General features: G+C 37.8%; 1 protein-coding gene, 1 non-coding gene and 1 pseudogene across 11 annotated transcripts in view; all 3 read right to left on the bottom strand.

The window, feature by feature from the left end:
- CEP295 (centrosomal protein 295) overlaps positions 1-20,448 on the bottom strand; it is a 48,590-nt gene extending 28,142 nt beyond the window's left edge. For 4 of the 10 annotated variants that reach the window (XM_060303911.1, XM_060303914.2, XM_060303915.1 and 1 more), the window contains exons 1-7: positions 20,319-20,447; positions 16,272-16,411; positions 14,970-15,170; positions 13,683-13,807; positions 12,882-12,975; positions 10,500-10,595; positions 1,779-1,919 (exon numbers count right to left, since the gene is read on the bottom strand). In XM_060303911.1, coding sequence (XP_060159894.1) covers positions 1,779-1,919; positions 10,500-10,595; positions 12,882-12,975; positions 13,683-13,807; positions 14,970-15,170; positions 16,272-16,388 — 774 coding nt within the window. In that variant the 5' untranslated portion in view covers positions 16,389-16,411; positions 20,319-20,447. Of the gene's footprint in view, positions 1-1,778; positions 1,920-10,499; positions 10,596-12,881; positions 12,976-13,682; positions 13,808-14,969; positions 15,171-16,271; positions 16,412-16,513; positions 16,816-18,199; positions 18,235-20,318 lie in introns of those variants that run through there. The other 6 variants (XM_060303921.1, XM_060303916.1, XM_060303918.1 and 3 more) reach the window with 5 other exon arrangements.
- TRNAG-UCC (transfer RNA glycine (anticodon UCC)) lies at positions 16,789-16,862 on the bottom strand. Its single transcript has one exon. It is a non-coding gene; the product is annotated as a tRNA-Gly (tRNA).
- Positions 20,449-25,199: 4,751 nt separating the features above from the next.
- LOC115867536 (BOS complex subunit TMEM147 pseudogene) lies at positions 25,200-25,955 on the bottom strand (annotated as a pseudogene).
- Between the last annotated feature and the right edge of the window lie 511 nt (positions 25,956-26,466).

The following is a 26,466-nucleotide window of genomic DNA, read 5'->3' as shown; positions in this document are numbered from 1 at the left end:
AGTGAAGCCATCTAACTTAATTTTGGTGGTGGAGGATAAGGAGCGGGGGATAAGGGAAAACCTCTCACCCCCAGGATGAGGATTTAGCCAGATATAAGTGGGTGAAGGAGGAGGAGTACAAGTGAGAAATAACAACTCCAGCACGGAATTATGTAGATGAAGGCATGGGCAGTCAGGGAGAGTACAATGGTCATTATAGATAGGGTATGGAGGTCAGGGATGGTTAAGGACAAAAGATAAAGTTGGAGAGGCACGTAGAGGCCAAACACACTATAGCAGGAAGATCCCAGGGCACCGCAGGGTCTGCAGCAAAAAGGTTCAAACAGGGGAACGGAAATCCTCTGTACGTATTGCAGACCATTCTTGTGTAAGAGATACAGTCTAGAAAAAGGTAGAGAGCCTGTATAACAACGTTTTTGTTAAGTGATTACACACTACTTATTTGTAAATATTTTGTCATTTGGAGATGAGTTTTTTTGCCCGACCTTGAAAAGAATCAAATTATGACCAAATTCATTTTTTATATTAAGATTCAAACCATATCATTAAATTAACTTCAAAGTTATTTGAATAAGCATACTATTTCTGGCTCACTGAAAGTGTGGCATAGTACTCTACTTGAATTATTTATAACAACTACTATGACCACTGACACTGTGAGCTTATGAAATTCTAGGCACAATTCTAAGGGCTTTGCTAAACTCGTTTAACCCTCATAAAACACATGATGAAACAGAACTCGGAGAGGTTAGGTAACCTGCCTGTGATCAAACAGCTAAGCAGTGAAGAAGGGAGGAAAATCCAGGAAGACTGACCACAGAGTCCACTTTCTTAACCACTAAACACTTCTGATTTATGGAAGAATGTGCTCTGCTTACCAACTGCTTTATTCATGTTTTTTTTTTTTCCTATAGGTTTAAATCTTAGATGAAAATTATGGGTAATAATTCAGACATTCAGTTATTTTACATTCAGTAAGTAACTGAATGTCTGAATTACTACCCATAATTTTCATCTTTTAGTTTTTATAAACTAGGGGTAAGTTATGATAATCATAACTTACCCTTAGTTTATAAGAACTAAAAATTTAAGGGAGAAGGTCATAATTCAGTTCAAACCATACAAAAGAATTTTAAGGCATTTAATTCCCATAGAAGTACTTAAAAACTCATTCTTCAGATGAATGTTTAAAACATCTAAATGCATTAGTCAAATTCAGACTTCTAAAAAGATGAATCATTTTTATGCTGTTTCAAGAATAAACACTGAACAATAAGCAAGACAGATGTAAAGCTGTGACTACAAAGCCAGTTTGCACAATACATATTTTACAGCTCTGCAACAAAGTCAAAGCTCCTTGACAGCAAGGATCATGACTCTACCTTTGAATCAATATTCTGCAAAGCCAACAAGTGCTTTGCTCAATAAATATTTAATGAATCGAATCTTAAAATTTGCACAGCACAAATGCAATTCAAATAATTAAATTAGAAAAGTGATTAATTTCTTCTTGGGCTATTTTTAGACTGATTAAAATATTAAACTTTTAATACATTCATCAGTAAAAATTTTAGAAGAGAAATGAGAACAGCTTCACCCAACGTGAATTTGAAACAGGAGGTAAAAGCAAGTTGGGCAGCTTGAAATGACACGAATCAGAGAGAATATTTTCCCATTCTTCACAACTCTGTCCTCTGAGCCTGTTCACTATCAGTTAAGTTTTACAGTGCCATCTCTAAGGCCATCAGTAGTGGTCACAGCCAGAATTTAATTCTTACTTGGGCCAAATGGATCTTTTTCATTGCTTGGAAACCCCGTGCATGTGCCTTCTCACACTGCTCCATTCTCTCTTCTGCTGCTTGTTTCTGTAGTTCTTCCAATCTTTTAGCCTCTTCTTTAGCAGCCAAATGAGGATCTGGCTAGCAGTCAATCAGTAACATTTTAGATAATTCAATAAAGTGTGAAACAAAGTGATAACTAAAAAACAAAACAACCTTAAAATCATGTTTTTCTACTTATATCGAATTAAATGATAACAAGTTATAGTTTTAAATGCCTACAATTATCAACAGCATGTACCTATGAAAAAAGTCAAATTGTTAGTGTAAAGTTTTACAAGTTGTTCATTTTAAAGCAGAGTAAACTATACTCATCCAAATACATTCTTCCACCATTTTTTTAAGAAATTCTATTAAAACAACAGTGTTGAAAGGTAAACACCTGCAAAGCTAGTAGTTAAGAAACCACAAACACTGAAGGTCATGTAAGCCATTTGGGGAAGCACTAAGATTTGTGTTTGGTTTTTAGCCAAAATGTACAGCTTGGCTTCAGCCTCAGGAAAGCCAAATCACCAAAACACCTACTTTAATATAATTTCTGGCTTCCTAGAACTTGTGCATAATCAATGATTATGTGGTTGCACAGTGAGCCATCATCTCATTGATGTAACAATAATATCAAATGTGGGAGGATATACAACGTGTATTACACATGAACATTCACTTTGTAAAAAATCTTATATATTTTATATGTTGACAATTAGTCAAGTGAAACAATAATGACCATGAAAACTGTTAACTATATATCTAAAATTATTTATAACTCTCAAACAGTGAGATAAATAGGTAAAGAGACAGTTAACGTATTCAGAAAGAGTAGGAACTTCCCTGGTGGTCCAGTGGTTAAGACTCCACATTTCCACTGCAGGGGGTGTGAGTGGAGAACTAAGATCCCCACATGCCGCCTGGTGCGGCCAAAAAAAAAAGAGTGCACTGGCCAAACAAGTGTATGAAAAATATTAAATACCTTTGGAGCTAATAAATATTTACGCAAATCTAAATAAACACAGGTCAGATTGCATTAATGCATAACATTAAATAAAATAATCTTTAGGAGCAACATTTCATTTAGGCCATGAGGTTTTCAAAAAAAGTTATTTGGGAATTCTTCACATCATGTGGGGGTGAATTAAAAGCTGAATGTCAATTTTGGTAAACCAAAATTTAAGGGGAAGGAAAAACTTCAAAACATACAATGTGTATAATAAACATGTTCAGTCCAGATATAATGAGGTTCATAAAGAATATCAAGTAAATAAAGGGCTAGAGAAAAATTAGGTACCCCAAACAAGTTTTAATCTGACTGCCCAATGTCAAAACAAGATTTTACAAGAATGTTTTAGAAAGACAATCCCTTAAAAATTTGTGTCAATACAATTAAAACTTTAAACAAAAATCTGGTTGAAATAATAGATTCCATTTTTAGCAGTTGAACTCAAAAGATATGTGAAATTTGCAAAAACCATGAATCCCAAGCAAAAAATTCTTTCTAGAAAACATGTTTCTGAAAATCTTTTCTGTGAACTGTAATCTGCAGTGCACAAAACAACAAGTGATTACTAAATATGCTACTTCTGCATCTTCTACATCAGACTTATCTTAAGTATGATGGTAAATTGAATTTAAGTGTTTCTGCTTGTCTGCTGACATTTCTGGGCCTCACAACAAATAATACAATGGATCTGATTGGAAAAATATTTCTAGGATGAAAAATCCATTTTAACAAGTGCTGTGTTAACTGTTGCTGACAAAGGAACAAACAGGATGAGGGGCACGAGTAATTCAGAAATTTCAAGCTACGAAGTTTTGTTTAACTGTGTGCATAGAATGTAAATGTAGCATAAAACAAAATTTAGAGAATAACTGGTTCTATGTAGGAATAGAGCAGGTCAAATTCATCACTCTTCTTCAAAGACAAATTTTATAACATACAAGAAATTTTAGAACCACTTTATCAAGATATTCAAACAAAAAATGATAGCAACTCTTACATGCTAAAAGGCTGACTGAAGAAAAAGGAACTAGCTTATTTAGAGAAAGCAGCTGAAGGAATAACTAAAATGTATGCCAAGAGTGCAAATATTTTTTATATAATACCTGCTGTAAAAATCCTATTATTCTACTCCAAGAAAGATTCTAAATTATTGTGCATGTGAAATAAGCTTAGATGCAGATGAAAATGCAGAGATTTGTTATATGGAAAACCAAGTACACTGCTCCACTGTCCCATTTTAAACCCAAGGTTTAAGGACAGATTTTTCCTAAGTGATGGTGTGAGGAAGTAAATAAAAGAAAATACCAGAATACTTTAGCTTGTGTGACTGTTTTTATAAAACTGCATTATAACTACTGATATAATCTTCAAGTCCAGAAATTAAAGAGAAGGTACATCTTTTAGCTACTGTTAAACAGGAAACTTTAATAACCTACTGTGATACCATCAGCGGCACCCTATATTAGAGCTAGAAGAAAAATGTCTTTCTTCATCAATCTTAGTATTAAACATCTATTTAATACTGTAAAAACATATGTAAAAACAATGTTTTAGTGAAGTGGACAAACATATAGGACAAAAGCAAGTTAGCAATAGATGGAAGTTATTATTTCTGTATTATAAAATACTGACCTTGTAATAATATTTTAAACAAGTTTCAAGATTTTCTCTTATTTCCTAGAAGTTAATTCTATGATGACATGCACAGAAAGACAGACAAGATGAAAAGGCAGAGGGCTATGTACCACATGAAGGAACAAGATAAAACCCCAGAAAAACAACTAAATGAAGTGGAGATACGCAACCTTCCAGAAAAACAACTCAGTATAATGACAGTGAAGATGATCCAGGACCTCGGAAAAAGAATGGAGGCAGAGATCGAGAAGATGCAAGAAACATTTAACAAAGACCTAGAAGAATTAAAGAAGAAACAAACAGAGATGAACAATGCAATAATGAAAAGAAAAATACACTAGAAGGAAAAAATAGCAGAATAACTGAGGAAGAAGAACAGATAAGTGACCTGGAAGACAGAATGGTGGAATTCACTGCTGTGGAACAGAAAAAAGAAAAAAGAATGAAAAGAAATGGAGACAGCCTAAGAGACCTCTGGGACAACATTAAACACAACAACATTCGCATTATAGGGGTCCCAGAAGGAGAAGAGAGAGAGAGACAGGACCCAAGAAAATATTTGAAGAGATTTTTTTCAAAAACATCCATAACATGGGAAAGGAAATAGCCACCCAAGTCCAGGAAGTGCAGAGAGTCCCATACAGGATAAACCCAAGGAGAAACACACCAAGACACATAGTAATCAAATTGGCAAAAATTAAAGACAAAGAAAAATTATTTAAAGCAACATGTGAAAAATAACAAATAACATACAAGGGAACTCCCATAAGGTTAACAGCTGATTGCTCAGCAGAAACTCTACAAACCAGAAGGGAGTGGCATGACATATTTAAAGTGATGAAAGGGAAGAATCTACAACCAAGATTACTCTACCCAGCAAGGATCTCATTCAGATTTGATGAAGAAATCAAAAGCATTACAGACAAGCAAAAGGTAAGAGAATTCAGCACCACCAAACTAGCTCTACAACAAATGCTAAAGAAACTTCTCTAAGTGGGAAATGCAAGAGAAGAAAAGGACCTACAAAAAAAAACCCAAAAGAATTTAAAAAAATGGTAAGAGGAACATACATATTGATAATTACCTTAAATGTGAATGGATTAAATGCTCCAACCAAAAGACACAGGCTCGCTGAATAGATACAAAAACCAGACCCATATATATGCTGTCTACAAGAGACCCACTTCAGACCTAGGGACACATACAGACTGAAAGTGAGGGGATGGAAAAAGATATTCCATGCAAATGGAAATCAAAAGAAAGCTGGAGTAGCAATACTCGTATCAGATAAAATAGACTTTAAAATAGAGAATGTTATAAGAGAAAAGGAAGGACACTACATAATGATAAAGAGATCAATCTAAGAAGAAGATATAACAACTATAAATATATACGCAGCCAACATAGGAGCACCTCAATACATAAGGCAAATGCTAACAACTATAAAAGAGGAAATCGACAGTAACACTATAAGAGTGGGGGACTTTAACACCTCACTTACACCAATGGACAGATAATCCAAACAGGTAATTAAGGAAAACACAAGCATTAAATGACACAGTAGACCAGATAGATTTAATTGATATTTATAGGACATTTCATCGAAAACTAAAAGATTACACTTTCTTCTCAAGTGCTCATGGAACATTCTCCAGGACAGATCACATCTTGGGTCACAAATCAAGCCTCAGTATATTTAAGAAAATTAAAATCTTATCAAGCATCTTTTCTGACTACAACGCTATGAGATTAGAAATCAATTACAGGGAAAAAAACTTAAAAAACACAAACACATGAAGGCTAAACAATACATTACTAAATAAGCAAGAGATCACTGAAGAAATCAAAGAGGAAATCAAAAAATACCTAGAGACAAATGACAATGAAAACACGACGATCCAAAACCTATGGGATGCAGCAAAAGCAGTTCTAAGAGGGAAGTTTATAGCAATACAATCCTACCTCAAGAAACAACAAACATCTCAAATAAATAATCTAATCTTACACCTAAAGTAACTAGAGAATGAAGAACAAACAAAACCCAAAGTTGGTAGAAGGAATGAAATCATAAAGATCAGAGCAGAAATAAATGAAAAAGAAACAAAGAAAACAATAGCAGAGATCAATAAAACTAAAATCTGGTTCTTTGAGAGGCTAAACAAATTTGATAAACCATTAGCCAGACTCATTAAGAAAAAGAGGGACAGGACTCAAATCAATAAAATGAGAAATGAAAAAGGAGAAGTTACAACAGACACCGCAGAAATACAAAGCATCCTAAGAGACTACTACAAGCAACTCTATGCCAATATAATGGACAACCAGGAAGAAATGGACAAATTCTTAGAAAGGTATAACCTTCCAACACTGAACCAGGAAGAAATAAGAAATATGAACAGACCAATCACAAGTAATGAAATTGAAACTGTGATTAAAAATCTTCCAACAAACAAAAGTCCAGGACCAGATGGCTTCACAGGTGAATTCTATCAAACATTTAGAGAATAGAGAACAGCTAACACCCATCTTTCTCAAACTCTTCCAAAAACTTGCAGAGGAAGGGACACTCCCAAACTCATTCTATGAGGCCACCATCACCCTGATACCAAAACTGGACAAAGATACTACAAGAAAAGAAAATTACAGACCAATATCACTCATGAATATAGATGCAAAAACCCTCAACAAAATACTAGCAAACAGAATCCAACAACACATTAAAAGGATCATACACCATGATTAAGTGGGATTTATCCCAGGGATGCAAGGATTCTTCATTATATGCAAATTAATCAATGTGATACACCATATTAACAAATTGAAGGATGAAAACCATATGATCATCTTAACAGATGCAGAAAAAGCATTTGACAAAATTCAACACCCATTTATGATAAAAACTCTCCAGAAAGTGGGCATAGAGGGAACCTACCTCAACATAATAAAGGCCATATACAACAAACCCACAGCAAACATCATTCTCAATGGTGAAAAACTGAAAGCATTTCCTCTAAGATTAGGAACAAGACAAGGATGTCCACTCTGACACTATTATTCAACATAGTTTTGGAAGTCCTAGCCACGGCAATCAGAGAAGAAAAAGAAATAAAAGGAATACAAATTGGAAAAGAAGTAAAATTGTCACTGTTTGCAGATGACATGACACTATACATAGAGAATCCTAAAGATGCCACCAGAAAACTACTAGAGCTAATCAATGAATTTGGTAAAGTTGCAGGATACAAAATTAATGCACAGAAATTTCTTGCATTTCTATATACTAATGATGAAAAATCTGAAAGAGAAATTAAGGAAACACTCCCATTTACCACTGCAACAAAAAGAATAAAATACCTAGGAATAAACCTATCTAGGGAGACAAAAGACCTGCATGCAGAAAACTGTAAGACACTAAATTAAAGATGATACAAACAGATGGAGAGACATACCATGTTCCTGGATTGGAAGAATCAATATTGTGAAAATGAGTATACTACCCAAAGCAATCTACAGATTCAATGCAATCCCTATCAAATTACCAATGGCATTTTTTACAGAACTAGAACAAAAAATCTTAAAATTTGTATGGAGACACAAAAGATCCCAAATAGCCAAAGTGGTCTTGAGGAAAAAAAACAGAGCTGGAGGAATCAGGCTCCCTGACTTCAGACTATACTATAAAGCATCCGTAATCAAGACAATATGGTACTGGCACAAAAACAGAAATATAGATCAGTGGAACAGGATACAAAGCCCAGAGATAAACTCATGCCAACTATGGTCAACTAACCTATGACAAAGGAGGCAAGAATATACAATGGAGAAAAGACAGTCTCTTCAGTAAGTTTTGCTGGGAAAACTGGACAACTACATGTAAAAGAATGAAATTAGAACACTCCCTAACACCATATACAAAAATAAGCTCAAAATGGATGAGAGACTTAAATGTAAGACTGGACACTATAAAACTCTTAGAGGAAAACATAGGAAGAACACTCTTTGACATAAATCACAGCAAGATCTTTTCTGATACACCTCCTAGAATAATGGAAATAAAAAGAAAAATAAAGAAATAGGCCCTAATGAAACTTAAAAGCTTTTGCACAGCAAAGGAAACTACAAAGAAGAAGAAAAAATAACCCTCAGAATGGGAGATAATATTTGCAAATGAATCAATGGTCAAAGGATTAATCTCCAAAATATATAAACAGCTCATGCAGCTCAATATTAAAAAAACAAACAACCCAATCCAAAAATGTGCAGAAGACCTAAATAGACATTTTTCCAAAGACATACAGATGGCCAAGAAGCAGATGAAAAGCTGCTCAACATCATTAATTATTAGAGAAATACAAATCAAAACTACAATGAGGTATTACCTCACACCAGTCAGAATGGCCATCATCAGAAAATCTACAAACAACAAATGTTGGAGAGGGCGTGGAGAAAAGGGAACCCTCTTGCACTGTTGGTGGGAATGTAAATTGTTACAGCCACTATGGAGAACAGTATGGAGGTTCCTTAAAAAACTAAAAATAGAATTACCATATGACCCAGCAATCGCACTACTGGGCATATACCCTGAGAAAACCATAATTCAAAAAGACACATGCACTCCAATGTTCACTGCAGCACTATTTACAATAGCCAGATCATGGAAGCAACCTAAATGCCCATCAACAGACGAATGGATAAAGAAGATGTGGTACATATATACAATGGAATATTACTCAGCCACAAAAAGGAATGAAACTGGGTTATCTGTAGAGACGTGGATGGATCTAGAGACTGTCATACAGAGTGAAGTAAGTCAGAAAGAGAAAAACAAATATCGTATATTAACGCATATATGTGGAACCTAGAAAAATGGTACAGATGAACCGGTTTGCAGGGCAGAAATTGAGACACAGATGTAGAGAACAAACATATGGACACCACAGGGGTAAAGTGGCAGGCGGGTGGGGGTGGTGGGATGAACTGGGAGATTGACATACATACGCTAATACGTATAAAATGGATAACTAATAAGAACCTGCTATATAAAAACATAAATAAAATTCAAGAATTAAAAAAAAAAAGAAGTTAATTCTACGATAATACTCATCTCATGTCTTGACCGAATACTGACCTGCTATTACGGAATTTGTTGAATTCTAACCTCCACATGAATGCTATACTATGAAAGTTTACTTTTCTAGTAGACAGATATATCTAATACGAAAAAAGTGAAAACCCACTGTTACAAAGAAATAGCAATTATAATAAGGAGTGATAATCATTTGTCACTCTTAAGACTGACAATAATTTTTAAACCACAACATTTCATACAGACAAGGGTATGATAAAATGGCCATTTTCATATGTTGTTGATGCTATTTAAAAGGCAATTTAATGATCTGTATTAAATATCTGTTATCAAATGTTATATAGTTTGGAACCTATAATTTCTCTCTAGGAATCTATTCTAAACATACAGTCAGAGCTGTAGACAAAATGTGCAAGATGATTATGTTTGCATTTATGAAGCCAAAAAAACCCACAATAGAATGGTTAAATAAATTCTATAATGAAATATTAAGTAGCTATTAAAAATCATGTTTTGAAAAGTATGTATATATGTTTATACATAAACACTATAACAAATCCATTAATGTATTAACTGCATTACTTTTTGGTGATGGAATCATGGGTGTTTTTCCTAGTTTGCGCCTATGTGTATAGTTTCAAATTTTCACAGAGTATGTATTATTTTTATGTCAAAAAAAGTTTTATGGTAAAAAAATATATTTTAAAATATAACTGTTTAAGTAGCCAACTCTCTTCTTTCATGTTAAATCAGCATTCATAATAAACATGACATCGTAAGTCAAAGCATATTGAAAAGTTTTTTTTTTATCACTATTACCCTAATATGGTTGGTAGAGCTTTTCAAATTTTGACATCTGAGAACAATAAACGTAGAACAAAGGTGTAACTCAATTCAATGAACAGAGAAATAATAAAGTGAGCGTCATGAAAAAACAGTCAATCACCTGTTTTGTGTCCATCTCTCTATTAACAAAAGTATAAAGATGATGGTAGGTAGAACTATTGGTTTTCACATTAGAAGTTTTCTTTACTTCAATGTTCTGAAAAATGAAACAGAAAATAGACTGTTAGGTTAAAAGTATTAATTTTCATTTAAAGCAGGATCCAATGAAAAATTAATTTTGTATTTTAATCAGTTATTCATTTTTTTCATGAGATCATGCACTGTATTTCCATTAAGCTGGAATTTAGGTTTAAAAGCCAGATTATATTTCTTTTGTTTTTTAAAATAAAATTATTTTATTTATTTTTATTTTTGGCTGCACTGGGTCTTTGCTGCTGCGTGCGGGCTTTCTCTGATTGCGGCAAGCAGGGGCTAGTCTTCATTGCAGTGCGCAGGTTTCTCATTGTGGTGGCTTCTCTTTTTGGGAGCATGGGCTCTAGGCACGTGGGCTTCAGTAGTTGTGGCACATGGGCTCAGTAGCTGTGGCTCGCGGGCTCTAGAGCGCAAGCTCAGTATTTGTGGTGCACGGGCTTAGTTGCTCCGTGGCATGTGGGATCTTCCCGGACCAGGGCTTGAACCTGTGTCTCCTGCATTGGCAGGTGGATGCTTAACCACTGTACCACCAGGGAAGCCCCAGATTATATTTCAACAAGAATACTGAATAGGTGATGCTATACAGTTTACTACATGATATTAGGAGGCACATAATGTCAAGGTGCTCTGCTATTATTGATTCTAAGTTTGATCATTTGGTTATGGTGGTTCATAATCACTGATAAGAGAAAGTTCTCTCTTCTTTTGTCTAACAGAAGTAGGCCAATGAATAAATGTAGAAGGGTGATAGATACCTATTTGGTGCCAAAGTATCATTTCCCAGATTACTTGGCAATTGAAAAGAGAAAAATATACCTTTATAATGGAGATCTCTTGTAGTCACATAACCACATCAGACAAATACAGAATATAAGAAACTAGTCTCGTCTATTCAAAAAGTCTGAAATAAAATGTTGGCTAGGGTTGGGGGAGATAATGTTTCACATTGAGAGAGACCAAGAGACAAAGCAAGCAGAAGCAACAGGTAAACCTTGACTGGATCCTGGTACATTTTCTTAGTGTGATGTTGTGGTTGCATAAGAGAATGTCCTTATTCTAGCAGAGGCATGCTGAAGTATACAGGGTGAAATGCAATCTCTACAATCTATATTCAAATGTATATATTTATTCATTCAAATGTATACACAACCATTTGAAATCTACACACAATGCAAAGAGCTGTTCCTTTGTACTCTCCTTTTAACTTCTCTGTATTTTGAAAATTTTCATAATAAAAAGTTGGGGGGGAAAAAGCACAACCACACTTTTACATATAATGCATATTTGCCAAATCATTCACACAGACAATATTTTGCTTGCTTTAAAATTCTGACCTTGGCTTGTTAGGAACATTAGGAATTATGACAAAAGTAATCAAAAAAACATGGATAAAATACTGCCTGCCTTTTAACAAGGTACTGAGGGAGTGGCTAAAATTTGCCTTTCCACTTGGATCTTGTTGGATCAAATGTCACATGGCAGATGGCTCAACATAAAAGCAGGAAGGCTGACAAAACCAGAGGCTTAAGACAAGAACATCTGGTACTTAGGCTGATCATACATATATAAAATACACTTGTCTATACAACTAAATTAGATATCCCTGTATGTGTATTTTTTTTTTTACTTCTACTTAACTTTTTTGATAAAAATAACTATGTAATTTTGATAATCATCCAAACTAGCCATTTTAATAACCATAACAAGATAATCTGAACGAGAGGCAAGACCTTTCAAAATTAATTTCTGCTTAATAAGTTAAATGTTTTTAAAAAAAAATAAGCTCCAAATCACAAAATCAAACATTTTACTCCCATAAAGAAACAGGCCTCTCTTATCACTTTACATAATCTTGTGTAAATTTATTAATTTATCTGAACCTAATTTATCTATAAAATGGTAACTATTTACAATAGTCAAATCTTGAATGTAGGAAAGTCTTTAGGGCAAATAATCCTTTTCTTTCCCAATAAAATAAAAAACATTACAGTTTTTCAAACAACAAAAGAAATTTTTGAGACAACTGGGGAAAACTGAACACAGACTGGGTATTGGATTATATTGAGAAAAATATTATATTAGCATTGTGCTTTTTAAAAAGTCCTTAAACATCAGAGATACATACTAAAGTATTCATAGGTAAAATGATATCTAGGATTATTTTTAAATATTCCAGATATGTGTTACCTGTACAGTTAAAAATTAATACAAATGGTATTTTGACCTACACTGAATTCTAATAGTAAAGAAGAATTATTATAACCTAGCTCGAATACTCAAAGTAATTCACCTCAAAAAGAGTTGGAGGAGGAGGTGGCAGACTTGTAATTTTGGCAGATCTCTCTTTTTCCGCAAGCAGTGCTTCTTTTCGAGCTTTTATATGCCTTAAAAAACACAAGATGTCATAAATTAATCTTTCAGATAATATTACAGTACAACTCTTAGGGTTAAGAATATAAAAGCCATTACAATCTCAAGAAATCCTCCAGTCTGATCCCACAGGCTCAATATGCTGTTTAATAAAGAGTCTATACACAATGAACAGGTAAAAAGATGTTTACCAAGTGAAAGAGGTGTATCTAAAGATATAAAGCTCCACAATGGGGAGTGACCCAACAAACATCTAATGTTCTTTAGTTGAGAATAATTTAGAGTAAAAAAACTAGAAATTATCGATAAAGATGGGCCACTGTATAAAATGACTACTGCTGACTAGTAACATGCTCTTTCATTTTTACAACATGCAAAAATCTCATCAATGACTTGCAGAGTCTACAACCTCTTTTAATGTTCATAATTGCACTGACTTTTTTCTTTTTATATCGGAGGCAGACAGATTTTGGTTGACTTGCATTCTAAACTAGTAATACATTTCTCCAGAAACTTAGTAATTGCCACTACAGTCAGACTAGAAGAGAAAGCTCATTTGTTAGTATGTTCATCTAAGCAACCACTCCCCCACTGCATTATTTTAAACCAAGTTTAACAAACACAATGGATATACTGACTTTTAAAAAGTATCCAATGTACCCTTTACTTCCAGCCACATCAGTTTCAGTGGAGAATATGGTAAAAATCACTATTACTTTACCAGGTTTTTTGTTTCATTAACATTTCTTTTTGATTTTTCTGTACTTTCAGGGCCTCTTTATGCCTCATTTCTGCTTTTTTTTTTCTTTCTGCTGCCCGGTGTGCCAGAGCATTTAAATCAGGCTCCTAAAAACAAATATTACTTAAAATGTCATGTTAAACAGGATTAAAATGTCAAATATATGATAATATGGGTGGTACCCAGTAAGGGCAAAAATCATGACGGTGTATTCAAATGAAACACTGCACTAAAGCACAAAATTAATGATGGCATAAATAAAGCTACAAAAATCTGATGTCAGAACTTATGGCTATTACTAAAAAACACAAACTAAAACCAGGGACCAAGAATATTTTGATTGCCACATTCTTTAAAGAGTTCTCTTATTCCCTAAAAGTTTGGTAACAAAGACATGCCTTCTTTGGAACCCAGCTTGTTTATTTTGTGTGACTACCTCTGGGACCACAATCTAGCATTTTCCAACCATAAAGCACAATAAACAACAAAATAAGGTCAGAGAGCAGTCTTAAATACTGAGTTAAGTTCTACTTTGCCTTTGTGAAAGTCATCAAAGAATTTTTACTGTCTGTGAATGAACTCAAGTGTATACACACTCCACTACCCGTTTTGGAGGTACGAGGAATAATGAATGATAATGAAAATGAAACCAGAAATCTGAATTCACTCCACTGAATCTGTCCAAAATCCTTGAAATGAATAACAACTTCTAATTCTGAAGGTTATTATTTTATTTACACAGACAGTTAAGGACTGGAAGAGAATAATGTTTGTTTTTTTAAAATTGAAGTATAGTTGATTTACAACGTTGTGTTAATTTCAGGTATACAGTACAGTGATTCAGTTATATACATATATATATTCTTGTTCAGATTCTTTTCCTTTATAGGTTATTACAAAATACTGAGTATAGTTTCCTGTGCCATCCACTAGGTCATTGTTGGTTATCTATTTTATATATAGTACTGTGTATATATTAATCCCAACTTCCTAATTTATCCCCCCCCCACCTTCCCTCTTTGGTAACCATAAATTTGTTAGAGAATAATGTTAACTTAAACATCACTGGAAACAGATTATTCTTGACATGACTCTTACTAGGAAATGAACCTAGCAGAATTCTTAAATTATATTAAATTTACAAAAAAGTTCAGGCTGCCCACAGCAAATTCTATACATGAAAACATTTTTATAAGTGTCTAACAACTGTAATCTGCTTTTAACAAGTATCACTACCACAGGAAGGTAGTCAAATAAGTGCTCACTTACATTTTCTTTGGCTTGTTGATGCCCCTCTCCCATATTTCTTAAACTTGCCAAATACAGTTTTTCCAAGTTCTTTATTTTCTGAGTTTGTGATTCCTCCCATTCTGTCCTTAGTTCTTCTGCCAAACGAGTGAGTTGCTGATTTCTCCTCTGTTTTATATCTTCTCTTATTTGTAAAGCAATATCTCTTTCTTGTTCTCGAACCTGAAGGATGAGTATTTAACACATTTTATGAAAAGAGGCTTCCTTCAACTTTTTTGAAAAGCTATTTGGAAACAGGAACTTAAATGAATTCTCTTTAGGTATTAGCTACGTCAATTCTCCTGAATATTCATATTATATTAGATAAGGCCTATTTAAAGCAGAAAATCCAAGTGATGGAGGAAAAATTAAAATCTCAAGACTACTTCTAAAGTTCCATGATTAGCAATTATGTTCCCTCCCCAGAGATCTAATCGGACTGCCATTATCATTCTAATACCATACAAGAGACTAAATTGGTAAGCATGATTCAATAAAATTTATAGCCCAGACAAGTACAGAAAGATCTAGATGAGAATTCCGTATCTGTAATACATCATCCCCGATTCTAGACAGAACGGCACCTAAAATGTTTCACAAAGACTTAACTACGTAACTCTAAAAAGACTCCTAAAGACGAAGAATAGACAACTTCTGAATAAATTTATTTCAGTAGCTAATTATCTTTGAAGAAGTAAATCTTCCTCAAAGTCATTCAAATATTCTTGCTCGAATCTTCATCAGTTACATATGATTTTTAAAATGAACTATTTTCAGCAATGGGGTTGGGATGTTGGCCTATGTTTTTGTATTGATTCATAGGTTTTTTTGTTTGGGTTTTTTTTGTTTTTGGGTTTTTTTTTTTTTGCCTTTATGTCAGATGATGTATTCTGCAAATTTATTGGGGGAAGATCTTGGGAAATAAGTATTGCATATATACGTTTTATAAATATATATATATATATATACACACACACACATATACATATATATAAAGAAAAAAGAAAAGAAAAATATTGCTAAATATTTAATAATCTGAAAAAATGAACTATTTCCTAATAATTACTGAGTCAGTCCTTATCCTCAAACTCTTCTTCAATATATTTACTGTTTCATCATACTTTTCAAATGTTCCAAAACTAATTAATACGCAAGAACCAGGGCTCTTGTACAGCCAGAAAAGACTGTTAAATGCGACATTTTATTTAAAACACTCTAATGTAAAAAATACTGATAATTTGGGGAAGACAAAGAATTTGACACTATGTTCCAAATAAATCTTACCTGTAGCAATCTTAGTTTTCGTCTTCTTTCATAATCTTCCTTTAAAATGAAGGCTTCCTCATTAGGACTCAATCTCAGCTTGCCAGCGGCATTCACCACCTTTCTCTTCATTTTCATGTAGTACTTTAAATATGAAGGTTCTAATTTTTAAAAAATATATATCTATTAAAGTAGGGCAGCAAAGATTAGAATAATTTTTAAAATTCATATTAATATTTTTTACCATTTAAAGGGCTGCGTACTTGCAAATAAAATAGTTTGGGTAAACTAAGTCCAACTTATTTACAAATAGCAATTTGTTTGTTGGCTGCATCAGGTCTTAGTTGCAGCACATGGGATATTTCGTTGCAGTGTGAGGGCTCTTTGTTGTGCCGTGCGGGCTTATCTCTAGTTGTAGTGCACAGGCTCCAGAGAGTGAGGGCTCAGCAGGTGTCGTGCAAGGGCTCTGTAGTTGTGGCGCGCAGGCTCAGTAATTGCAGCACGTGGGCTTGTTGCACCGCAGCATGTGGGATCCTAGTTCCCCGACCAGGGATCGAACCTGGGCCCCCCTGCAATGGAAGTGCAGAGTCCTAACCACTGGACCACCAGGGAATTCCCTTTCCGAAGCTTAAGCACCACTTATCCTTGAAGCTGCCCTCCAGTGATTCTTGTTCCACCCACCTACCACTCATTCCTGACTTGCCCACCTGTAATGAATATTACCTTCACATTCATATGGGGACTAACCTTATGCTATCTTGGTATCACCTTCCTCTCGTTTTTCATCAATTACAGCTTGCCCTTTCTAGTTAGATTCCTAACAATTAAAGGACCGAGGCTCTAGTTTTTTTTTAGTTTTAGTATTCAAATTAAAATAATAACAATGAATAACAACTACCAGGCATTATTTCACACGCTGTGGATAGATACTGCTTTCACTCAGGTGTAAAAACAGCAGCCAGAAGAAGCTGGGGTTATCTAATAGCAACTAATACTTTCTCAATGAATTTTCCACCAAAATGTAAGCTCAATGAGGGCAGGAATGATCTTATTCATGGTTTTATGTGCATAGCCTAAAAACAGTGCCTTGCGTGTAAGCAGGTCCTTCAGTGTGTTGACTGAATGAATGAATGACTCATTCAATGAGTTAATTCATGTAAAGTGCTACATACATATATGTGGTCACTGTTACAATCTGATGCCAAAAAAGGAGTAATCTTTTCCAGTGCATCCCACTCAGCTGACACTCACAAGGCTTTGGTAATGTACGCACAAAACTTTGGAAAAGTGCCAATTGTTCTCTTTATTTTAGACAAGAAGAAACAAAGGCCTCTTAAGTTAAAGGACTTGACCCAAGTGACAATATCTACTGGCAGAACCAAGGGAAGATCCCGTTTTCTTACTCCATATGGCTCCTAACTTTCTGAAATGCTAAAATATATAGAGTGAGGAAAATTCTGTTTAAGCCAGTATATTCTGCGAGTGGGGACTGAAAAACAGGTAAGAACTAAACAAAGAAGAAAAAATTGAGCAAGATTAAATTGTCTTCACAATGCATCTTTATTCATTTGTCTGAAGGTCTCTGAAAAATCACTCATATTCAAACTATTAAAACTAATTTCTGATAAGTCCCACATAGTACCAAAGGAGAAAAAAGCAAAAAAGAGACATATTATAAAATTCCATTTACATGAAATTCAAAAACAAGGAAGACCAATCCATGATGAAAGAGGTTAAAATAGGGGTCAGTCATCTTTCTGAGACTACTGAGAAGGAGGGGGCACAAAGGAGCCTGCTGGAGTACTAGAAATATTCCATATTTTAATCCGTATGATGATTTTACACAAGTGTAACAGGTGTATACATATGTAAGGATTCCTCAAACAGTACACTTAGGTTTGTGTATTTAATTCTAAGTTAAACCTCAACGAAAAAGAAAAAAACTTAACTTTTCAGTGTTTTGAGTATCCATCCATTTCATTTCCTAGAGGATTACAGGAAAACATAATACACTTGTTATTTTTACCTCCTAACATGTGATAGAATAACTGTTTTCTTTTGTATATCATTTTCTTAATTTTTGAACTTATTTGGAAATAATCTGACTTAGAATTCCCAGCTTCTCTAAATGTCAACCGTAGTACAATGACCAAAACCAGGAAATTAACACTAGCACAATACTTTTAACTAATCTACAGACAGTATTCAAATTTCATCAATTATCCCACTGAGGTCCATTTTCTGGACCAGGACCCAAGCCAAGGGAAACATATCCTTTGACTGTTGTGTTACTCTGGGTCCTGCAAGATGCCAAGATAGGATGAAACCCACAAAGATTTTATTAGGGGAAATTCTGTGTGAGGGAAAATGGGGAGGGAGCTGGTAAAAGATGGGAGCATTTCAGACTTCCATGAAAGTCAGACACTGAGTGAAGGAGGAAGGGAAAGTTGGATAGATGCCTCTTAGACTGCCATGCAGTCTAAGGAAGGTTCCGCAAGACTTCTGGGGAGTCCTTAAGCCAGAATCCCTTTTGTCTTAGGAACGGGCCTGCCTTCACATCCACACCAGGCTCAGTCATTAACTAGGAGCAGTCCATAGAAGGCATCCATGCAAAGAGACTTCAGAACACCGGGGCTGAGGGTCTATGAATTACGTTCTAATGGCTGCCAAGGTTGTTTTGCCTCCTTCAACTCCTGTAATCTGAGACCTTCCTCAGTCTGTTTTTTTTTTCCTCTCAAGATCTTGACATTTTTAAAAGATGCCAGTTATTTTGCAGACTGTCCCTCAATGTGGATGTGTTTAATCCCTTCTTGTGTTTGGACTAAGGTTATGCATTTTTGCCAAGACCACTGCAGAAGTCACTAGGCACCCTTCTCAGTGCATCACACCAGGAGGTAAGTGATGTTAACATGATGCAAATTTTGACCACTTGATGAAGGAGGTGTCTAACAGGTTTATCCACTGTAGATACTACTTTTCCTTTTTAAGTATTTGGTGGAGATAGTTGAGGCTATATAAATATCATGTTCCTCACCATACTTCTACCAACTGAGTTTAGTATCCATTGATGACTGCCTGAAACAATTACTAAGGCATTTGTCAAAAGGTATTCTCTATTTCCATTATTCCTTCTACACTTACCAACTGGAATCCTACTGTAAGAAAGAGTTTCCCCCATCCCTCACTTTAGTATTTATTCATATCAATATGGATTTTCAAATTGTATGTATTCTAACTGACAAATAATAAAGGTGATGCTACTTATCTTGCAAGACTTTGTCCTGAGGATTAAATGGCAGCTGGCACATCGTAATCACATATACCAGACTTAGAAGATCTGGGTTCAAGGCCCAACACTACCACTTTAAAGAAGAAAGACCCTTAAGTCACTTTGATCTCGTTTCCTTAAACTATATAAGGGGAATCACAATATCGTGTCCAACAGGTTGTTCTGATGATTATGTGACTTAACGAATATAAACTGCCAAATATTTTCTAAATATTAAAGATTCAAAATTCCCCACTGTTGTAAAAGCTCGCGTTTGTGGCAGGACTTAATATCTAAGAAATTAAAGGTGAGAGACACCGAGAAAGAGTACGCTCTCCGCATGAAACAATTCCAGGCAGTGCTCTTAAACGGCTACCAGGATTGAGGCCACTCCGCAGGTGACCGGGGGGCAGGGTGGGCAGGACGCAGCCAGAAGCATTCACAGTAGCGACCGCGAAGGCCCTCCCGGCCGCCTTGACTTGGAAGCTCAGGGACCCCGCGAGACCCGATCCCGGGAGGAGGCGCAAAGCCACCCGCGCCAAAGGCCCCGGAGTGACCTCTCGCACGAAGCAGGCGGGTCTGGGTCGGGACGCGCGTGCCCGCTGCGCCGGCGCCCCTCCCGGCCGCCTGCCCGACCCCAGCCCGACCCCAGCCGGGGCCCGCGGCCCGCCGAGGCCGGAGAACCGCGGGCCGTGCTGCGTGCGCGGCACCCCCTTCATCCAAAGCACACTCCCGGTTCCCGGCCTCGGGGAGTCGTGCACGCCCACGGCCGCGAAGGAGCCGGCGCGGCCGTCACTCACCCGGGAAACGGGACCCCGGACTCAGGAACCGCGGCTCAGACAGAGAAGGTCTCGGCGGCTGCCACACACCAGCCTCCCTACAGCCGTTTGTGCGCCTGCGTGGCGGCCATCGCCGAGCTCCCGTCACTTCCGTCATTCAAACCGCCCGCCAATGGCGCGGCGGAACCGCGGGAACCCGCCTCGTCCCGCCTCCTCCGGGGGCCGCCGGGACTGCCGCGCCGGAAAGCCCGCTCCCTGCGCACGCGCACGCGCAGGCCCTCCATCGGCCCGGTAATTTCTCACACCCGGGGCGGCTCACGGGTTTTACCTCACCTCTCACAACGTGCTCATTTTGCAGATCGCGAACAGAGGTCCGGAAAGGGGAACACGTTTACCCAGAGCCATGAGGGTGACGTTAGTCTTTAGTGCCATCATGAAGATTCCTTGGGATACGCATCCTTTTGTGTACTGGCTGTGCAATTCATGTGGTACTATTACAGTGCAGTTATTTATTTATTTTTTTAAATTTTATTGAACTATGGTTGATTTACAATGTGTTAATTTCTTCTGTACAGCAAAGTGACTCAGTTATTCACATATATTCTTTGTCGTTTTCTTTTCCGTTATGCTTTGTCACAGGATATTGAATATAGTTCCCTGTGCTATACAGTAGGACCTGTTGTTTATCCATCCTATATATAATAGTTTGTCTCTGCTAATCCCAGATTTCCATTCATTCCCTCCCCTACCCTGCCCCCCCAACCACTAGTCTGTTCTCTATGTCTGTGAGTCTGTTTTTGTTTAGTAGATACGTTGATTTTGCAGTTATTTTCTGATAGCTTTCAACTCGTGCAACAGTGAACCGTATCATGATACTCTGTGCCTCCAGAGGTCTGCCACACCTAGAACATGTCAAGGATTTATCTGCTGTAAATAACGGAGAGTCAGAAAGGGGGCACCTATTGGCACCTATTCTGTGCCAAGTACAGTGTGCTAGGTGCAGGGGAGACAAGGGTGAATGGATTATGACCCCATCCTAGATTTTGTCTAGAGGGTGAAACATGCCAGGGATCAAAGAATTGGAAAATGGGGAGTGGGGGAGAGGGAAGTTGCTGATATGATCAGATCTGGCTTCACTGTGGAGAAGAAGTCAGAGGAAGTTAAGACTGAAGCCAAGGCAGGGAAGCCAATTAGGATTCTGCTGCAGGAAGTGAAAGATGATCACAATAAGAATGGATAAGTGGATAGATTTAAGAGGCAAATAGGAGGTCAGACATCGGGAGTTGATGGTTATCTGGTTATGGAAGGCAAAAAAGAGGGAGAAATCAATGGTGATGCCCAAGTTCCATATTTAGCAACTGAGTGGATGGGGATAACATTCTCCTAGAACACACAGGAAGAGGATCAGGTTTGGGAAGGGAAAATGAGTTAAGTTTTGAACATTTTAAATTTGAGCCGTTTCTGGGATATCTTGGAAAAAGAATGAATTCCAGAAATATTTAGGTGGCAAAATAAGCAGTACTTGACAAACAATTGCTTGTGAGTTTAAAGGAAAAGGGAGAGTGAAATTAACTCACGGTCATTGGCTTGAGGAGCACTATTACGGTGCTGCCAGCAACCAAGGGAGGAGTCAGAAGTGGGAGTCAGTTTAGTGGGCAAGGTGATGAGCTCAGCTCTGGACATGTTGGGCTTCATGTGCCTGTGGAATGACGTGCAGCAAGAAGAGGAATACAATGGTAGACAGCCCACAGAACTGGGCTAGCGTATAGACTCAGGTTTCATTTCCATATAAGTTATAACCAAAACTATAAAAGTGGATGAGATCATTTAGGGAGAATTTGCAGAATGAGAAGAGCAATGAACTAAGGACCAAACTCTGAGGAACACCAAGACTTAAAGGAATTGGAGAAAGGAACTGTCGAGTACACAAAGAAGAAATAGTGTGGGGACTTCCGTTGTGGCACAGTGGATAAGACTCTGCTCTCCCAATGTAGGGGGCCCAGGTTCGATCCCTGGTCAGGGAACTAGATCCCACAAGCATCTTGCAACTAAGAGTTTGTATGCCACAACTAAGGACTCCATGTGCTGCAACTAAGGAGCCTCCCTGCCACAACTAAGACCCAGTGCAACCAAATAAATAAAATTTTTAAAATATCAAGAAAGAAGAGAAACCATTATGTTAAAAAAAAAGAGGAAGAAGATGAAGAAGAAATAGTGTGATCCAACTTGGTTTTACAGACAAGGAAGCTGAGTTACAGAGAAATTCAGTGACCTGGCCAAGAGCACATGTAAGGGAAGGGTACAACCAAGACTAGAGTTCATGTATTTATCCCAAATACTGGGGTTCTTCCTCCCTGCTTCCCTATCCGTTTCCTGTCACATTTATCTTAATGAATAGCTGTATTTATTCTAAACATACCTCTTCAACATCCTCAACACAGATTCATAGATACTCTCCCACACCCAACAAAAGGTGTGCCCATTATTTCATGCCTTGGGCTAGTTTTAGTGCCCACCATGTTTTCCAGGAGCACCCTGCACATTCCCCATCATGGCACTTATCAATTCTTATTGAAATGACCTGTTTATTAGGCACTCTGTTGATTAGACTCTGAATTCTTCAAGAACCAGGAGTGCATTTTGTTCAGTTGCCTGCCACATAGAGCTTCTCAAATGTTGGTTGAATGAATGAATAAATGAATGAATTATATGCATCACTTCCTCTACCTCCATCCTGGGCAGAAATCTTACAATTGAACGTTTTGAATTACGACTTGTTATGGTTTTAATAGGAGGCACTGAGGAATCAAAGAAAGCCCAGTGGGCCTAGAGTCAGAGTGTTTGGTTTAGCATCATAACTCTGAGACTTTCCAGCTGTAGGACACTAAGCCAATGAGCCTTAGTTTCTAGTTTGATTCTCTACTGTTGCCAACCAAGCCAACCCAGAATGTCCAGAATGGCTCACTCATTATGACTAGCAGTTGATCCTGATTGTCATTTGAAAGCTTAGCTGCAACTGTTGACTGAAGTGCCTTCATGAGCCCCTTCCATGTGGATTGGACTTCTTACTAGCTGAGTTTCAAGAGGGTGTCCAAAGAATAAGTTATTTCCAGGGCAAGAAAGTGAAAACTGCGAGTCCTTTTAAAGGCAAGGCTGAGAAATAGTTATAGTAAGTTATGCCACAGTGTACTGATTAAATTTCATAGGGCCAGCCCAAATTCAAGTGAAGGGGAAACGAAAGCCATCTCTCAATGAAGTGACAAAAAAATCTGCGGCCATCTTTAATTCACCACCGTTTCCTTAGTAATACTTGACCAGCCCTCTTCACAGGCTGGTTGTGAGACTCAAAGGCATGAATCAAAGAGAGCACTTATAGGGTTTCCCTGGTGGCGCAGTGGTTGAGAGTCCCCCTGCCGATGAAGGGGACACGGGTTCGTGCCCCGGTCCGGGAAGATCCCTACATGCCGCGGAGCGGCTGGGCCTGTGAGCCACGGCGGCAGAGCCTGCGCGTCTGGAGCCTGTGCTCCGCAACGGGAGAAGCCACAACAGTGAGAGGCCCGCGCACAGCTATTTTATATATAGGAAACTTCCTCTCCTATTCTCATACAGACCCAGCCCTCCAGGCCACAGGGGTAGGCATGTGACCCAGACTGGGCAAATCACAGTTCTCTATCTCCCTTGCCATTGAGATTGACCCAAGGATAGGAACATAATCTAAATTGGGTCAATCAGAGTCTTTCACAGGAATTTTCTTACTGGAGTCAGCAGGATGAATATTTAACTCTCTGAGCTCATGTTATGATATGAAGCCGGAGATTCCCCAGCAAGATTTCCCACCATGTGGTCACCCACAAGCTGGTCTGAAAGAATAAGTTTGACAGTCAGCCAGGAACACAGAGAGAGAATCCTGACAGTTGTCAAGTGCCTGGATCCAGCCATCCCTGATGTGAGCTCTTTCTAAAGCTTACTGGTAGGAGCCATTAAGTTCTCCCTGACCTTTTACTTAAGCTGCTTTGAATGGGAGTTTCTCTTATTTTTGAAAATTGAAAGAGGCTGTAGGTTTACATTTAAATTCTCACAGGCAAACGACATCTGGGCATCTTGGGAAATAGCATAGAATCAAAGTTAAGATATTGGACCTACAGTCCAACTGCCTGGGCTTAAATTTCTGGCTTAGCAACTCTGTGACCTTGAGTTAGTTCCTCAACCTCCTGAGAAGTCAGTTTTCTCATCTTTAAAAGGGATGTAGTAAAAGTACTCAAAAGGTTGTGAGGTTTAAAACTCCTAAGACAATGCTTAGCACAAAGCATGCCATAAATGTTCTTTTGTGGCTTTTATTTTAATACATTCATCTCAGACTGCAGGAGGCAAAACCAAAACCAAACCAAACCAAACAAAAAAACCTTTGAAATGTGTTTATTAGTGTTTGGGGTTTAATTTTTTTCCTATATATATACATATATATATTTATTACAGTCACATTATCCAACTTAGGTTGTTTCCATATCTTTGCTGTTGTAAGTAATGTTGGAATGAACATGGGTGCAGATATCTTTTCACATTCCTGTTTTTGTTTCCTAGGTTATTACAAGATATTGAATATAGTCAGGGTTTAATTTTTAATTAGGTCCTTTTGTATTTTGTTGGCTTAGGGATAGGTATATAGGTTTAGCTTCTAGTGTTGTTACCCCACTAGGAATGAACATTAATAAGCAATGATCAAGAGGAAGAGTTTCCCCTAGGCAGTAACAACATTAGTGTGACTGGTCGCTATGCAGTGCTGCCCCTTAAAAAGCAATGGAAGCCGTTCAGGATTGGAGCAGTTTAAGATGTTTCTCTGATGGTAACAGTTTCACTGTTTTCTTTTTTTTCCAAATACTGTTTACTTCACTGAAACCTGGAGACAGGGAAAAGGTACGTGAAAGTCTGGGCCACCAAGCCTAGGATTGCACGTTGACAACAGCGACATACAGGGCCAGGGTGCTGAGGGCCAGCAGCTCCGTCACCACCGCTCGGTCCAGAAGTGCCATCCAGCTGTCCAGGGAACACAGATGGATGAAGGTCTCCATGACGAAGGCCTTGTAGACGCTAAGGAAGGAACATCAGTAGGAGGACTGCTGGCCGGAAAGTGTGGTACAGGTCGTAGCGTGTTATCATCCACACCTGGGCAGATGCGACGATGTAATGGACCAGACTGATGTTGGAGTCAATGCTCATCTGGATGTATTTCCAGTCAAACTCAATGCCCCGAGCTCCAACCCAGAGAGGGATGCAGCGGGACATAATGAGCTCGACGGTGGCCCAACCCAGGGCAGCAACCATGATCTTGTATTCCCCCTTGCCGGCATTCCGGGACATGACAAGGTTTAGGCCCATCAGGTCTGCCACATCCACGCTGGCCTTCATGAACTCCCCAATGAAGTCATAGATGCCGCCTTCCCAGGTGGGAAAGAAAGTGGCCAGGAACAGCATCTTGCACAGCTGCACGAAGAGGTAGGTGACCCCGGCCTGGACGCACTTCCAGAAGGCGTTGTACTCGGACAGGCCGCTGCACTTGTAGGTGATGAAGTAGGGGAGGTAGGCCACGGCAAAGCAGTTACCGAAGTGGAACAGCGTCATGGCGCCGGCCGCCCGGCTCGCCGGAGCGCGCCTCTCTGCCTCGGCGTCCTGGCGCCCGAGCCCAGGCCTGGCGCCCACCGGCCAGTTCCACTGTTTTCTGAGTTCCTTTCATCTTTATCCACATTCAATATGGGAGATTGGCATTAAAGTTGGGGTGGGGGGCCCTCAATAATTCTCATGTATAAAGTCCAGAAGAAAGGGAATCACTGCAAGGAGAGAAGTAATCAAACTTCCATCTGACCATCTGCCAACTAGCCTTTCTCTCTCTCTGGCATAAACACCACAAGAGCTTAACAAGTGATAATATCTCAGAATAATTTACAGCCAGTAACAGAAGTGAGATTAAGAGTGCTCAGCAGGAGATGAAAGATGGGCTGGGAAAGGCTTTTAAAATCTATAAATATTTTTTAAAAAATGTGTGTGGGTAGATCCGGAGGTGGGAGGAATTGGGCCATTTATTTAAGGAGAGTGAGAATTGAGAGGAAAGAATAGGGAAATTAATTTTGTTTCATCTTTTAAATCTTTTTCAGCTAATATGATTTTTATTAAT

Source organism: Globicephala melas, chromosome 8 (genome assembly GCF_963455315.2).
Source record: "Globicephala melas chromosome 8, mGloMel1.2, whole genome shotgun sequence".
NCBI classification, from domain to species: domain Eukaryota; kingdom Metazoa; phylum Chordata; class Mammalia; order Artiodactyla; family Delphinidae; genus Globicephala; species Globicephala melas.
This window is presented reverse-complemented; position numbering and strand designations above follow the sequence as displayed.